This window comes from Trichosurus vulpecula, chromosome 8 (assembly GCF_011100635.1).
Source record: "Trichosurus vulpecula isolate mTriVul1 chromosome 8, mTriVul1.pri, whole genome shotgun sequence".
NCBI lineage: Eukaryota > Metazoa > Chordata > Mammalia > Diprotodontia > Phalangeridae > Trichosurus > Trichosurus vulpecula.
In genome coordinates, this window is record NC_050580.1 from 152448565 (window position 1) to 152466683 (window position 18119).

General features: G+C 37.8%; 1 protein-coding gene and 1 non-coding gene across 3 annotated transcripts in view; both read right to left on the reverse strand.

Annotated features, from left to right (window-relative positions):
* The window catches only part of AAGAB (alpha and gamma adaptin binding protein), a 74173-nt gene that overhangs the window by 26139 nt on the left and 29915 nt on the right, over positions 1 to 18119 (reverse strand). For both annotated transcript variants that reach the window (XM_036736989.1, XM_036736988.1), the window contains exon 6: positions 128 to 210. In XM_036736989.1, coding sequence (XP_036592884.1) covers positions 128 to 210 — 83 coding nt within the window. The remainder of the gene's footprint in view (positions 1 to 127; positions 211 to 18119) is intronic.
* Positions 794 to 900, reverse strand: LOC118830441. Its single transcript, XR_005009076.1, has one exon. It is a non-coding gene; the product is annotated as a U6 spliceosomal RNA (small nuclear RNA).

Genomic DNA, 18119 nt, shown 5'->3' on the forward strand with positions numbered 1-18119 from the left:
CTCCAATGGCAAAACTGCTTTTTAAATGGGCAACTCTCTCTTAGAAAGAAAATGTGACAAATAACCTTACAACAAAGAACAAAAGGGAAGAGCAAAGGAAATAAAAGAAATAAGAATTACTCTTTACTTCGGTGTGATGGTTCTCAGTTGACCCAAGGTTACAGTTTGCACCAGCCAATGAACTGAGAAGGCCAAAGCTTTGGTTTCTTTCTGAAAGGGGAAAAAATATTACTGAAAACTCCAACTGTTAAAGGTATTAAACAACTAAAGGTAGCAATGTATATTTCATTATCTGAAAGGCTCCAAATGGGATAAACTAGAGAGAATACTACAATCACTATCAATCACATAAATCATCATTAATCACACAATTCTACAAAGAGGAAAGCAATACATGGTGGGTGATTTGGTTTACCTAGATACCAAAGAACAGCTTTTCTTGGGATTTAGAAAGGTCCTTTATTTTTAAGAAAGTTTCATTTCATGAAGTCAAATTTTTATTGCCAATGAAGGCTAAGCTTAAAACCATCAAAATGCTAGAGGAAAAAGAACACATGTGGTCCCATTATATTGCAGTAATTTGAATCCAGGCAGAAAATGGGCTATGCTAGCGAGATAGAAAAAAAAGTTATCTGCCTTTACAACCTCTTGAGGGCAACCCTTCCATCTCTCTTCCTTCTTCCCTCCCTTCCCCAAAGGGCTTTGCTATTCATTCTCTCCTCTCTCTCTCATTTATAGTCCTCTCTGATTTCCCACAAGGTGGGTCCAGCTGCACTGGGCTTTTTTTTTTATCAAAAATATGGAATGCTTCACGAATTTGCGCGTCACCCTTGCAAAGGAGCCATGCTAATCTTCTCTGTATCACTTCAATTTTAGTACACATGCTGCTGAAGCAAGCACTGCACTGGCCTTCTCGCTGATCCCTTACATTACATTCTACCTCCCCTTCCTTGCTGAAAGAAGGATGCATTCTTTCTGTCTCTACTTTGTAGAAGCCTTGGCTTTTTCAAGCCTCTGCTCAAATGCCACAACACATATAAGACCTATCCCTACTGCTCCTCACCCACCAAAAAAATTTATTTTGTATATATTGCATATCTCTCTGTTTCAAAGATTACAAAGAAAACGAGTTGAAAGCATACATGGAGGGAAATGGATGATGGGTGTAAGTAGACCAAATAGCCAATGAGGAACCTTAAAGTACAAATGGTAAAAGTTGTCATCAGGGAAACATGGTAAGAAGAGAAGATGGGCTTAACACGAAATGAGAGGTGACAGATGAACAACCTTATTACTTCAGGAAAAACCAGGAGGGCTCCCCAGTGTGTTGAGTGGACCTGACTGTGGCAAATTTATGGAAGGACAAAGATAAGAGTGATACAACATGAGGAGGCTGAGGTGCAATCTGTAATTTTGAGGGGAAATAGCTAAATCTATGAGATTACAAATCAATCTGAATATCTGAGGATATGTCATATTAACTTAATGTAAACTCCTTAAAGACAGAAATTTTTGTTTTTCCCTAAACTGATTACTATTTTTAGGGCAATATAGTCTGTAAAGGATGTGTTCATTATTTGCCTTTACATCAGTTTACATCTCTGAATCTTACTATATGGTCAAGTTTTGTACAAGTTCCATGTGGTAATGAAAAAAGCAATCCTATTTAGAAGTCATTCATCTTTTACCTCTACTACTCCTAGGAATTTGTTCAATTCTATATTTTCTCTTTTGCTTAACTTCCTGTTAGACTTATCCAAAACTGAGAGAAGGACGTTAAAATCTCCTGCCGCTCTTCTATTACCGTCTCTCTTCTGATAGTTGTTAATTTTTCCTTTATTTAGATGCTAAGGCATATGGAACATATAAGTTAAATATTAATACTGGTTTGCTGTCTATGGTTTCTTTTCACATATTTCCCTTATTTCTTTTTATTTTGTAAATTCTGTTTTTGCTGTCTGATAGTACGACTGTAACTCCTACGTTTTTGGATTAACCTGATGAATAGTAAATTTTTTTTCCAGCCCCTTAATTTTATTCTGTGTGTGTCTTTTGTTTTTCTAAGCAAAAGACTTGTCGGGTTTTGTTTTCTTATTCAATCTACCAGCCCTTTTCACTTTATCAGACTATTTAATCCAATTCATTTAAAGTTATGAGTTAGGCTTATGTTTTCTTCCACTTGTCTCTTAATACTTCTCCTCCTGTGTTGTGATTCTGACCTCTTCCTTTGTAAACAAAGTACTATCTCCTCAGTTATTTTAGCTTAATATACTTTAAGGCAACTCTATTCCCAATGGCTTACTTCCCCTTACCCTCAAGCTGTACACCTCCCATTTGTTACCCCTTTCCCTAGGTTTTAGAATTTTGCTTAACTTATTCTTTTTTATTTCTTCCTTTTATCTAGTAAATTAATTCTTCCCCTCTCAGTAAGTAGTCAAGTAAAATCCTTCTTGCTATCTTCTACTTGTTTTGTTTGTTGTTTTTAAAATTTTATTTTCTGTACCTTTTTCTAAAAACACATTTCTTTCCCTCATTCACTTCATTATTTATCTTCTCTGTCTATTTGAGACTTTTATTCATGGGCCTTGTACTTACTTAGTCATTCTTTAGTCTCTGTATTCCTGACAAAATTAAAGTTTTTGATTTACTTATTTACATGTTCTCTCTCCTAAACAGTTTCTATCTTACTGCCTTGTAGATCTTGACCCTTGCCCCACTTTTTCTGTTGTACCTCATTCTTAGAAATACTAATTTCTGCAAGTGAAAAAGAGGGTATTGCCCCATGGTAGAAATTTTCCTATGTCCCTGATTGTGAAATATATTATTAACCGTTGCCCTCCGCATGGTCGTTTTTTCCCCATTTGGCCTGAAATCTTCTCCCTGATTCTATTCCCTCATACTTGTCTGGGTGTAAGCTGACCCCAGGGGCTCTGATTCCTCTTCTGATTCTCCTGAAGCAGGCTGAGTTGTTTCTCTAAGCACTAAATCCCTGAAGATTATTCCCACTATAAGGTCCCCATATCCCTTTACAGAATCTCTCCCTTTCCCAATGGAAGTATTCATCAGTGGTACCCCCTCCCACCACTGAAACAAGACTTCCCTCTTTATTTCTCCGTTTCAAACCCTCCCTTTGCTTCTTTTCCCATTGTCCTCTAGGCTCTCTTCTTCCTGAGAGATTACAGAAGATATTTTCTCTTCATTGTTAGCCTTTGGAATTACAAGTGAGTTCTACCAATTGATTAGGGTACATTACACATTCCTATCTTCCTTCCACCCCCTTCCCCCTTTTTATGTACCTTCTCATTCTGTAATCTAGCCCTACCAAAAAACCACTGATTCACTTTTAAGTGGGATGTTATGTGGTTTACTACACATCTCCACCAATTTTATCTGACCACCACTTTCAGCCTTGTCTTCTTATGTACTTTTAGAAAGAAATATGCTGTTATTTTGTTGTTGTTGACCTTGTCATATATGTTTGCCTTTCTTGAATATCTGTTGTCTGGGGTAATTAAAAAGCAAATAATTTGTTCAGGTCTTTTCTTGAAATACTCTGAACATCTTTTTTACTGAACCCCTATCTTTTGTCATTAATTGTTAACCTCAGGTTTGCAGGTTATGTTACCTTGGACTGTGTCTCAAGCTCCTTTGCTTTTCTGAACACGTTGCATTTCTTCCAATGCTTTCTGCTGGTCATTCACATTTCCTTTCCTTATATATGAAGTTCTTTCTCATCACATGCAGAATTTTTTTGTTTGTCAATGAAATTATTTAGTTTAAACACTATGTGTCTTTGAGTTTGAAGCCTCAGGCTTTTTTCTGGAGACAGTCTGTATGTGGATTCTTTTGATTAGTACTTTGTTTTCTGCATCCAGAAGTTCTGAGCAGTTTTCTTATATTATTTCTTGCATTATGGTGTTCAATATTTTTGATCTGTCATATTCTTCTGGGAGATCTATACTGCCTAAGTTGTCACTCTACATAACCTGTCTTTAAGATTAATGTTCTGCTTGTTTAGAGAGAAAGTTTTCTTTTAACATTATTGCTTTTTTCTTCTCTTCTTCCAAACTGTCCTTTGCTTTTACATTCCCAATCATTTATTTTTTCTTTTGTCCTGTCTTTTTTTTTTTTTTGGCAAGACTTTCAACCGTGAATTCAAGTTTCTCCAGGCCATAAATCTTGCATTCATAATTCTGATTTCTCTGTTTTCTTGAAAATCCACAGGGTCCCCTGACTCATTAGGTGCCGAGTTATTTTCCTTTGTCTTGCAATATTTTTTCATAGATGTCTGGATTCTTTTAGTTAATTTGGAGGCCATATTCCTTTGTGCTATTAATATCTTCCCTGCTGGTTACCAAGCTTTTTTTTTTTCCTCTCTTTGTCTCAGTGCCTAACATGCTTGCTATTTAATGAATGACTGAAAACTTAAAGCACATTGTCCACTTCCAAATGAATATCCATTTTACAGAGAATGCTGAAGTAATAAGGATGAAGTTCTAGCAAGTTTTCCTGGTATTCCTTATTCACTGTTCCGTCAATGCCAAATCTTTGCTTTAAAATGATACGTAAAAGAGAAAAGTGAGGCAGCAATGAGTTCTGCAGAATTATTTCTACCAGGTTCTACCCATAACTGTCTTTATCAATGATAATATTGCCTTTCTGTATGCCCCTTCTACTCCCTGTTTCAAAAAGTAGCAGTCCTCCTTCCCCTTTGTTAAGATTCCCAAATTTCTTCTTTAAGAACTGCCTGTTCAAGGCAGTTTTCAGAGGAAGAAATTAAAGCTATCTATAGTCATATGAAAAAATGCTCTAAAAATCCCTATTGACTAGAGAGATGCAAATCAAAACAACTCTGAGGTACCACACCACACCTATCAGATTGGCTAACATGACAAAACAAGAAAATGATTAATGCTGGAGATGTGGGAAAGTTGGAACACAAATTCATCGTTGGTGGGGCTGTGAGCTGATCCAACCACTCTGGACAGCAATTTGGAACTATGTCCAAAGGGCTATAAAAGTGTGCATACCCTTTGACCCAGCAATATTGCTCCTAGGGCTTTATCCCAAAGAGATCATAAAAATGGGGGAAAAAAACCCCACATGTACAAAAATATTTATAGCAGCTCTTTTTGTGGTGGCCAAGAACTGGAAATTGAAGGGATGCCCATCAATTGAGGAATGGCTGAACAAGTTGTGGTATATGAATGTAATGGAATACTATTATGCTAGAAGAAATGATGAGCAGGCGGACTTTGGGAAAAACCTGGAAAGATTTGAATGAACTGATGCTGAGTGAAGTGAACAGAGAACCAGGAGACCACTGTACACGGTAACAGCTACAGCTTGCAAGGACTGATTTTGATAGACTTAGCCCTTCTCAGCCATGCAAGGACCTAAAACTTTTCCAAAGGACTCATGATGGAAAATACCATACACATCCAGAGAAAGAACCATGGGGTCAGAATGCAGAGCATTCTTTTCTCTTGTTTTGTTTTGTTTTCTTTCTCATGGCTCCTCCTATTTGTTATGTAGTTCTTCTATGCAACTGTGTAGAGCCCATATCAGATTGCATGCCATCTTGAGGAGGGAGTGGAGAGGGAGGTAGAGAAAATTCAAAAACTTATGGAAATTAAAGTTGAAAACTGAAACTAAATAAATTAAATATAAAAAACTGCCTGTTCATATCCTTAGATCATAAACAATTTTGAAGAGTTTTATAAAATGAAGAACAAAATGAGCAGAATTGGGAGACTAATTTATACAATAAAAACAACACTCTAAAACCAAACAACTTTGAAAACTGTAAGAACTAAGATCAATACAATGACCATTTATGATTCCAGAGGACTGAGAATGAAATATGCCCTCCATTACAGAGGTGACAGATTCAGGGTACAGAATTAGAATGAAAAATTTTTGCACATAGATAGACATTTAGGGAATTTGTTTTGCCAACTATCTATGTTTATTGGAAGAAATTTGTTTTTCATTTTTTCTATACAAGTGGTGAGGAGTAGGAGGGAGATAAAGTAGATTTCTCTTAATTTTTTAAAGATAGAGAGGTAAACGGTGCTACAGATGTGAAATGTATGTACTCTCAGAAGAGAGCACTATACTATAAGTTTTACTTAACTTTTACTTTGTTACAAGAGACTTTTCATGGAGTAGGGGTAATCTCTAAATGTTTGTAATGTAAAATAAAACATATCAATAAAATTTAAAAAACAAATTCACCACCTATTTCCTTGATAGCCAAGGAGGCCACTTTGAAATTTCATCACAAAAGAATATACTCAGAGAGCTGAAAAACAGGTTGCTGGATTAGGTACCCAGGACTAGTATTTTTCATGATCAGATTCATGGAAGGCACTTAATAAATATTTGCTGATTTAAACCCCAAAGGTGTTTTATCCAAGTTACAACATATTTTGGAATAATCTGTTCATGATTTTTAGGGAAAAAAAAATGTGTGTGTATATATACAGTGACTCTCAGGGGATTTTATAAAGAGGGCAAATTTGGGTAAGAAAATTCGTGTAACATACTATATGCTCTTCAGACTAAAAAGTGTTATCTGAATAAAAAAGCATCATGCAAATGTTATTTGAAAGCCTTTGTGTCTGTTGTTGGAATTAGCTTAATCTGAGTAACTTTCAAAACTAATTTAAAAGTTCTTCCCCATTTGCAGCTTAAATTTTCTCCCTTTGCTATTTGCTAGTTCACCATATATGGTAGAATAGGATACAATTCATGATGTCATGTAAGCTAACAGTCTGAGAGATGTCCATGAAAAAAACATATATGATATATAACTATTGTCTAACTACAGATAGTCTATGGAAATAGGAAGATGACACAGCAGACAATGAATTGGACTGGCATCAGGAGTCTGGGTTACAGGGCTGCTATGCCACTAACCAACCAGCTGGGTGACCTTGGGCAAATTAGTTTCCTTATCCGGACTTCTGTTTCCTCATCTAATAAAATTAGAAGGACTGACTAGGGGATTTTATAAGGTCCCTTATAGTTCTAACAATATATGATTCTGTAGAGCAAAGATGAATTAAATAGCTGCCCTTGGCTATAGTTTTAAGAATTTAAAAATTACTAAACAGTGGCAGAAAAAAAGGAGAATACTAAATGTCAGAACCCATTACAGGCTCACGCTGACAGCTAAGTGTTTACAGTCCTCATGACAATTACAATAGGCCAAAAGGACTTTTCTCAGCATTTTCTTATAAATAATGGAGAATTTAGTCAACTGAAAAGACACAGTCCATTATGTTCCACTGCTTATATTTTAAGAAAGCAAGGAAAATTGCAAATTATCAAGATTAGAGAAAGAATTAGGTTTTGTTTAACACAAAAGCAGGTTGACTACACATTAATGTTATGCCACTCATGGAGCTCCAGGCTCAGAAAACTGTAGAGGCCAACAAAATTTTATACACTTGCAGTTTATGTAGGACTTCAGTTTCATCAGCTCAATGTTTAACCAAAAGTGCTAACCATGTGAACACACTGTAAAACAATTCTTCTATTCAAAGGGAATTACACAAACCCCTTTTCCTGTTTGTGAGCATTCTCCTCTGTGCTCTCGTTTAGGGCATGGAAATCTCATCCTTACTAAAAGGGTTTTATTTCTGTAGCAGGTACTTGTTGAAATTGGCTCTACTATCTATGGTTTTATTGATGTCACAGGTTACTAGCTTGGGAAGGAATGAATCAGTCTCCTCAATTGATTCTTCTGAAACTTCTGGGCTGGAGGAAGGCAAAGCCAATAAGCAATGCCAAACAAATTATTATGGAAGAAGTGGTAGTAAGTATCTTAACCCTGGTCCTATAAACACATCTGATTCAGTTCTGGTAGTCTAGTAAACCAGCACCACTGAAATTGCAGATAAAAATATAATAGCATAATACAGAAATCAAATAATGCTAGCCACTGAATAGGTTTCTCCTAGAAAATGTCAGAAACAAGATTTTGTGCTGTGTAGACTAAAGGTGGGGAGAGAAGCATGATGTTTTTAGGTAAGTTTTGAGAAAAAATGAAACCCAAAATTTTGTAACTGGAAAGGCCCTTTGAGATAATTTGCTCCAACTCTCATTTCATAGTGACCTAATGGCAGGGCTGGATCTAGAAAGTAGTCTTTGTGATGCCTGGTTCAATGCTTAGGAAAATAAAGAAGCATTGTATGCAACCTGCTTTTCTTATAAAATTACTATTTTGGGTATTTCTCCTAAATTGAGACCCCTCAAAAAGTTCCCAGAAATTAAAAACATCAACACAAAAAAAACAACCCAACAAAAACAAATAAGCAAACTTCCCCAAATACTTCTGGGTTTCTAGGACTTCATACATCCAGGGTAGAAAGGATCATCACTCTCTAAAAGTACTGAAAATCACTGTTTAAATAAGACAGCTCATTTCTAAAGCTACCTCCTTCTTTGGTGTTCTGAAGGAAAAAAAGGATTTGGAAACCTGATCCCCCTAATGATGAGATAAGGTAGGGCACAATGCCACCTTCTCCATTTTGCTTAGGAAATATCATTACAATTTTATGTCATCAAAAACGGGCCAAAAGATCCCCTTCTTCCTTACATTATAATCATGTAAGACTAGCTTGGACCAGAGAGACAAGCAGAATTTGGGGACAGCAGAGGGAGATGGAGAGAGAAGAAAGAGAAATATAAGGTTTCCATACTTTAAGAAAGTAAGACCCCTCCCTATCCTCAGGATATTTACATTCTAGTAGAGGGATAAGACACCTATACAAATAGCTATCATGCTAAATAATGCATGATAAGTAAATCGGAGAGGTAAAGAGTGCTTTTTGTCTGAAGTTTGGCTATAGGATACAGGCAGTATTTACTTATATTAAACTTTTACTCTATTGGTCTAATCCAACAAGCATTTATTAAGTGCTTACCACATTATATTCACATTTAGGTTGTAGCTTTTTTCTTATCTTTCCCAAATTAAATTATACTACTTTCTTTTTCAATTCAATTTTATTTTCAGCTCCAAATTTTCTCCCTCCTGCTCTCCTTCTTTCCACTGGGAAAGCAAGAAAAACAATGACTGTTACAAACGTACAGTAAAGCAAAAAATATTTCTTGCATTAGCCGTGTCTCCCCATACCCAGCCAAAATCAATCAATCTCTCTCTCTCTCTCTCTCTCTCACAAACACACACACACACACACACACACACACACACACACACACTCTTTTCAATCTGGCCTCTGAGTCCATCATCTCTCTATCAAGATATGAATAGCATGTTTCATCATGAGCCCTCTGGATTGGTCACTGTATTTATCAGAGTTCATAAGTCTTTAAAGTTGTTCTTTAAAATATTATTGCTATCATATAAATCGTTCTCCTGAGTCTGTTCATTCCACTTTGCATCAGTGTACACTATCTTCCTCGGTTTTTCTGAAATCATTCCCTTCGCCATTTCTTAGAGCACAATAGTATTCCATTACATTTATATACCCTAACTTGTTCAGCTAGTCCCCAATTGATGTGAATACTGTCAGTTTCCAATTGTTTGCCACCACAAAAACACCTGATATAAATATTTTTGTACATATGAGTCCCTTCTCTCTTTAAAAAAAAATATATTTGGGGGGGGGCAGGGGAGGGGTTACAGGCCTAACTGTGATATTGCTGGGTCAAAGGGTATGTACAGTTCAATTGCTTTGGGCGCATAATTCCAAACTTCTTTCAGAATGGTTGAACCAAACGGTACTAATTTCAAAGCCTTACATTTCAATTTTTGTGCAATGGATGTTGGCCTAGAATATCAAGAATGCACACCCACAACATCTTATAAAATCTTCCAGAGTCATATTTTATCTTTACCTTTACTTGCTGTCCTTATAACTGGAGTTCAACTTCTTCTACAATTAAAAGTCATTCCTTCTCTCTTCCTCTTGCCTCTTTCCGTACCCCACTCCCCGAACTGCCTTTTATAATCTTTTTTCTTAAAAATATTTTTCCCAACTACATGTAAAAACAATTTTTAACATTCATTTTAAAAAATTTTGAGTTCCAAATTCTTTCCCTCAATCTCTTACCCTACCCCTCCTCATTGAGAAGGCAAGCAATTTGATATAGGTTATACATATGCAGTCATTCAAGACATATTTCCACATGAGTCATGTTGTGAAAGAAAACACACAAAACCTCAAGAAAAATAAAATTTAAAAAAGTATTATTCAACCTGCATTCAGAGTCTATCAGTTCTTTCTTTGGAGATGGATAGCATTTTTCATCATAAGTCCTTCAGAATTGTCTTAGATCATTGTATAGTCATTCATGGATGAACATCATACAATATTGCTGTTACTTTGTACAATATTCTCCTGGTTCTGCTCACTTTACTTTGCTACAGATCATGAAAGTCTTTCCAGGTTGTCTTTTATAATCTACTGTTGCCTCTGGCATGTTCTTTTTCCAACCCACAAAATAACTATGACCAAATTTAATACTGACCATAACAAAGAAATATTAGTTGAGAAAGAAAAGGGCCTACATTTAAGTATAATTTTGAATCCTTTAATAAAGTACTCTACCAGAAGAGAATTAACTAGCACACTACATTAGAGAATCCTATACTTTCACATAAAAAAAAATCTTATCCTACATTCTATACTGCCTGGCAAAGTGAAACAATTTTTTTAAAAATAAGTCATAGGAGGATTAGAAGAAGACCCAATTATTTTTTAAAAATTACTCAAAAAGGACAAAATTTGAACAACACTGTTAAAAAAGGTTTTATTCAAAGTGATAGGCTTAGTTTTCAGGTCTAGTTGTACCACATCATTTTTGATTCATGAAAGCATGATATACCCTCCTTCCTCTGTTCATCTCATTAATAAGCAAAGCATGTTTAATGACAGGAATGGAGAGAAGCCTTTGTTTGGCTTGAGACATACCAGGTGTAACCATGAAGTAATGAGGTTGTTTTTCTTAAACAAACCTATTAGAACTTATATATCCAAATAAAAGTTTTCCCCTCCAAAATAGTCACATTATGCTATATAATTTTGAGTGTGTGTGTGATCAGCATCTTCTCTGTCACTTACGAATCTTATTTGCTGGGGCCACTGAGAGGTTAAATGTCTTGCCGAGGATTGCCAAGTCAGTATGTGACAGAACAGGATTTGAACCCGGGTTTTCCTGACTCTGGGTTACCATTTGACACTACAACCCCCTACATCATGAGAGCTCTCTGCTAAACCATTAGGTTAATAAAATGGGGTTGAATAAAATAGTATTAAAAGCCTCTGAGAGGAATCAGTACTGGAAAGGGGCCTACTAGAACTTTTTGTTATTAAATTTCTTACTGCCACTGTATATATTTCCATTACAAGAGTATCTTAGATCAGGAAATTAACATCTGCCACTGTACTTAAGGGATGGAATATCAACAAAATATGAACTCTCTAGCATTGAAAAAAAAAACAAAAGAAAACCCTAAAATAAAGGAACTATGTAAGAAAACAGACATTTCTATCACACAAATCCTACTTAATCCTCACCTAGTAGAGTCACAGTGGATCAAACAATACTAGATAAACTGAATTTTGAAACCCAACACTCTGCAATTATTGCTTACAAGAGAACATCGTGTAGTAAGCCTTGTAGTCTGTAGACATTGTAGTCTAATAGGAGTAGATGGGTTTCTCTATCACGTCAATTAAAAATATTGAATATACATGAGTGGCAGCATTTCAAAACGGAGTTTATTTAAAATACCAAAACTTCATCTACCAAGATCTGAACTTGAACAGCATTCATCAATGGCTTTATTGGGCACAGGCCACTCTGTTAAGAAACAATAAAGTGACTTCCTCATTTGAAGACTTCTTTACACACTACTGACCATTTTTATTCCCCTTGCCTATGAAATGATCATTACTGAGAGCCTGCTGTGTACAAGGCACCATGCTATTATGACCTAAGAACAGTAAAACAGGACAAAAATGAAGAACAGAGAAATATGGGAAAAGACAAACTAATACAAAGGAAGGCACGAAGAACAGGGAAACAATATACACAAATGGAAACGGAAAGAATAACAACAAAAATGAGACTGATTGTTGTCTATAACCTTGGACCGGAAGAAGAGACGGGAAAATGCACTTTCCTCCATTCACTGGGGAGGTAGGGGACTACGGGGTGAGGCACTATACATAATGCCACCCACAGTCAGATGACGTGTTGGTTAGTTTTACAGAACTTTCTTTTTATTCTTTGTTATAAGGGATGGACTGGGGAGGGAAACGGTTGGAAATGAAGGTGATATAAAAAACATACCAATGAAATTTTTAAAAATTGCTATTCTCTTTAAATTTTATTTTTAAAAACCTTAAAGCATGCTGTAGCTATTTGTCCTTATAATATCCTTGAAAGGTAGGACATTAAAATCCTGTCTTCTTGTTTTTGTAAACAGTCAATTGCCTTGTTTTGTGACCTCGAGCAAGAAACGAGGAAAATGGCAATCCTCTTTTGGAAAATGCTATCCAGAGAATGATGTTTTATAAATACAATAGGCTTTAGAAATGGAAGGGGCCTTGGAGATGATTTAGTCCAAATGTTTCCTTTTTTACATATAAAGAAACAGGCCCAGAGAGGGCAAGTGACTTGTCCCAAGTAGCACAAGTAATAAGGAGCAGAGCTAGGATTTACATCCAGGACTCACGACTGACAATAAATCCAGTGATCTTAAGATACGCACCTGACAAATTATTAAAAAATGTTTATTACTGACCACCTACTCTATGTGAGGTGCCGTAGGCAACGCAAAGTATAGTACAAAATATGGTGATCAGCAGCAGGAGCTGCTGATCACCTACAACCAACTAGTCTAACAAAGTAGAAATCAGCAGTGATGCCTTTTCCATTTTTAAAAAGAAGCTTTACTAATGCCTTTTGTTTTTCACCCCGACTACAATAATTTCCTGATATGCCACCCATCTTCTGCCATACAATGCTCCCTTGTAACAGAAAAAAAGAAAGTTAAGCCAAACCAACGTGACCAAATCTGAGCAAGAATTTAATATTCTGCACCTATGGTCCTTCCTTTACCTTTCCCTTTGCCACATGCATTTTGAAATCATTAACCTTCAGATTCTAGCTCCAGTCCTATGCCTAGCAGGGCAGAGCCTTCTCTGGCTGCTCTATGTGCTGGCAATTCCGAGCCTCCACTGGATACCCTCAGACCTTACTGACCAGGGCTCCTCTGGGAGTTATGCCTTCTCTGGGTCACATTTCCTCTTTTGAAAGGGGAAGCCTGGGCCGGGAGCTGTCTGAGATCCACAGCAGCTGTATACTGCTGATATCTAATGGTTCTCCCATTCTAGCACTTAAATAAGGTACTTTTCATTATTGTTAGGGTTTTTTTGGTTCCATCTTTAAAACTAGATTATAAGTTCGTTGAGGGCAGAAATTATGTCTCAGACTTCTTTGCATAGGACCTGGAATAGGACCTTAAATATTGTGGGTGATCAATAAGTATCTTTGGATTGCACAATAACAGGAAATTACAGCTTTATTCTCTCCTCTACTAGTTTGATGTTTTTATGACCCAGGCTTTTTGTGAAAGCTATTCAGTGAAAACAATTCTCATCATCATAATTATAAAAGACAGAGAACCAAATGTCTGGCTTTCGTGTACAGCCTCTGACCACAAACCATCCCACAGACTCAAATAGTGGTTGTGGGTCACTCAACTTAGCAGCTTAGATTTTATCTACATTCCTCCCCTTGAGTAGCAGCCAGAAGACTTTTGGGTGGAGGAAGTTTAAGGCAGGAAATCTGAAAGGAAGGTCATACTGTGGGTAAGTTGATGTAGAGAGTTTCTCTTCAAAAGCACAGTCAAGTTGTAAAGGGAGTTCTAACTTGGATTCATTTCCTGGACCATTTGTAATAATCTGTTTATTACACAGTGGAAACTCAGGCAGAATTCTCAAGAAGGTCTGACCTTTACAAAATACACAATGATATCTAGAGATTTCCTCCTGTAACAAACTGAGCATGTGATTGGGTCCTTTGGCTTGTGAAATTGTACAAATTAGGAGAGCCACAAGGCATAAGAACTAAGATTTTACAAGGTGCCACCAAAGCAATATCTCTGCCAAAAAAGAACATATCTCCTGATGGAGAAAAAATGCTGGCAAAACTGCAGAGCCCATCTTGCTCTTATAGTATGAATGTAGCAAAGTGTGTTTGGGAAGAGAGGAAATCCTAGTACTTGCATTAAATAGTAAAATAATCACTTATGGCTCCAACTAAAGGAATAATGTAAAACTATACATCACAAGACATATCATCACTCATTAGTAATGTACATATATTTCTTACATTAACTATTCAACTGGCTTATCTGTACTTTGGATTAAGTGGAGGGACAAAGGGGTGAAGTCAGTCTGGCTTTATCATCACCATTCCAGACAAACTTTCTTAAAGGAAGAGTTTATTTAAAGGAAATAAGCAAATAAACTCAAAGTCTCTCTGATTTGATAATCACCCCCAATCGGTCTCTCTAATTTTTTTTATTTTTTTTCAATTCAATAAACATTAAGTGTATTCTATTTATTTTTTCCTCTTTTTTTTTGCTTTTCTATTATTTAATATTTTTAGTCTTCAGCATCAATTTCCACAAGATTTTGAATTACAAATTTTCTCCGCATTTCTACACTCCCCCCCACTCCAAGATGGCATATATTCTGATTGCCCCATTCCCCAGTCAGCCCTCCCTTCTATCACCCCACTTCCCTCCATCCCCTTTTCCCTTACTTTCCTATAGGGCAAGATAGATTTCTATGCCCTGTGCCTGCATATCTTATTTCCCAGTTGCATGTAAAAACAACTGTTTTTTGAACATCTGCTTTTAAAACTTTGAGTTCCAAATTCTCTCCCCTCTTCCCTCCCCACCCACCCTCCCTAAGAAGGCAAGCAATTCAACATAGGCCACACCTGTGTCATTACGCAAAACTCTTCCACAGTACTTATGTTGTGAAAGACTAACTATATTTTGCTACCTCCTATCCTGTCTCCCTTTATTCAGTTTTTTCCCTTGACCCTGTCCCTTTTCGAAAGTGTTTGCTTTTGATTGCCTCCTCCCCCATCTGCCCTCCCTTCTATTGTCCCCCTTTCATCCCCTTCCTCCTTCTTTCCTGTGGGGTAAGATATCCAACTGAGTGTGTATGTTATTCCCTCCTCAAGTCAAATCCGATGACAGCAAGATTCACTCTTTCCCCCTCACCTGGCCCCTCTTCCCTTCCAACAGAACTGCTTTTTCTTGCCACTTTTATGTGATAATTTACTCCATTCTATCTCTCCTTTTCTCCCTCTCTCAATATATTTCTCTCTCATCCTTTAATTTGATTTTTTTTTAGATATCATCCCTTCAAATTCAACTCACCCTGTGCCCTCTGTGTGTGTATATATGTATATATATATATATATATATATACATATATATATATATATATATATATATATATACACACACACACATATGTATATTCCCTTCAGCTACACTAATACTGAGGTCTCATGAATTACACACATCATCTTTCCATGTAGGAATGTAAACAAAACAGTTCAACTTTAGTAAGTCCCTTATGATTTCTCTTTCTTGTTTACCTTTTCATGCTTCTCTTGATTCTTGTGTTTGAAAGTCAAATTTTCTATTCTGCTCTGGTCTTTTCACTGAGAAAGCTTGAAAGTCCTCTATTTTATTGAAAATCCATATTTTGCCTTGGAGCATGATAACTCAGTTTTGCTGGGTAGGTGATTCTTAGTTTTAATCCTAGCTCCATTGACCTCTGGAATACCATATTCCAAGCCCTTTGATCCCTTAATGTAGAAGCTGCTAGATCTTTTGTTATCCTGACTGTGTTTCCACAATACTCCAATTGTTTCTTTCTGGCTGCTTGCAGTATTCTCCTTGATCTGGGAGCTCTGGAATTTGATGACAATATTCCTAGGAGTTTTCTTTTTGGGATCTTTTTCAGGAGGCAATCTGTGGATTCTTTAGATTTCTATTTTACCCTCTGGCTCTAGAATATCAGGACAGTTCTCCTTGATAATTTCTTGAAAGATGATATCTAGGCTCTTTTTTTTGATCATGGCTTTCAGGTAGTCCAATAATTTTTAAATTATCTCTCCTGGATCTATTTTCCAGGTCAATGGTTTTTCCAATGAGATATGTATTTTCTTCAGTGGTCTTTTGGACCTCCTTTTCCATTTGGCTATTTTTGCCTTTCAAGGCATTCTTCCTCTCATTGGCATTTGGGAGATCTTTTGCCATTTGAGTTTGTCTATTTTTTAAGGTGTTATTTTCTTCAGTATTTTTTGGGTCTCCTTTTAGCAAGTCATTGACTTGTTTTTCATGGTTTTCTCACATCACTCTCATTTCTCTTCCCAATTTTTCCTCTACTTCTCTTACTCACTTTTTCAAATCCTTTTTGAGTTCTTCCATGGCCTGAGACCAATTCATATTTTTCTTGGAGGCTTTTGATATAGGCTCTTTGACTTTGTTGACTTCTTCTGGCTGTATGTTTTGGTATCCTTTGTCACCAAAAAAAGACTCCAAAGTCTGAGTCTGAATCCGAGATCGTTTTCACTGCCTGTTCATGTTTCCAGCCAGCTACCTGACCCTTGAGCTTTTTGTCAGGGTACAACTGCTTGTAGAGTGGAGAGTACTTTGTCCCAAGCTTGAGGGGCTGTGCTGCTATTTTCAGAGCTACTTCTACATGGCAAGCTCTGCCACACCAGCAGTCCTTCTCCCCCAAGAACCACCGACCAGGATTGCGGGCCAGATCCAGGCAGGGCAAAGCAGGCTTTGCACTCCCACTCTAATCCTCAGCTTAATTCCTCCCACCAGGTGGGCCTGGGGCCAGAAGCAAATGCAGATGTAGCTATGGAAGCAGCCTCAGAGCCGCACCACCTCCAAAGCCACAAACTCCTTTCACTCTGTCCCAGCAGCTTTTCCCACTAACCTTCTCTGGTGTCTTTGGTGTTTGCGGGTTAAGAAGTCTGGTAACTGCCACAGCTCACTGAATCAGGGCCCTACGCCTGTTTCGCCCAGCTCCCAGTATGGTTGGTCATAGTGAGGCCTGTGTTGGGCTCTGCCCCACTCCGCTCCCAGCTCCATGCAATAGACCCTTCCCAGCGACCACCCAGGCTGTCCTGGACTGGAGCCCTGCTTCCCTCTGCTATTTTGTGGGTTCTGCAGCACTAGAATTTGTTCTTAGCCATTTTTATAGGTGTTTAGAGGGTCCTGGGGGGGGGGAGCTTAAGCAAGTCCCTGCTTTCCAGCTGCCACCTTGGCTCTGCCCCTAATCAGTCTCTTTAAACAGCAAGTCTGAGGGGTTTCAAAGTCTATGAAATCAGTAGGTTCTGCTGGGCATTCCCAGGCACATCATTTAGCTTCACTGTGTTCACTAAAGCCTTCTAATCCAACCCCTTCACTGTAGATATGAGAAAAATGAAACCAGAGAGGTTAAGGGACCTGCCCATACAGCTAATAAACACACACACACACACACACACACACACACACACACACACACACACTGTAGTAAGAAAACCTCGAATTGAGTCCTGAGTTCTTCCACTTCCTTTCTCTGGGCCTTTAGCTTCCCATCTACTGCATGAGGGATTTAAACTAGATATTTTCCATTAAAAATCCCTTTAGGGGCGGAGCCAAGAACTGCAAAACCCAAAAAAGAGCAGAGGGAAGCAGGGCTCCAGCCCAGGACAGCCTGGATGGTCTCTAGGTGAGGTCTATCCCACATGAAGCTGGGAGGTGGGAGCGAAGCGGAGCAGAGCCCAGCATGAGTGGCGTGGACCAACCAGACCAGGAGCCAGGCGGAGCGGGCCCTAGCGCCCTGAATCAGGGAGCTACAGCAGTCGCCAGACTTCTCAACCCACAAACACCAAAGACAGCGGAGAAGGTTAGTGGGAAAAGCTGTGGGAGTGGAAGGAGTTTGCAGTTCGGCCACTGCCCCGGGGGCAGCGGAGGTGGCACAGCTACAGCTGCAGTTGCTTCCGGCCCCAGGCCCACCTGGTGGGAGGAATTAAGTGGCGGATCAAAG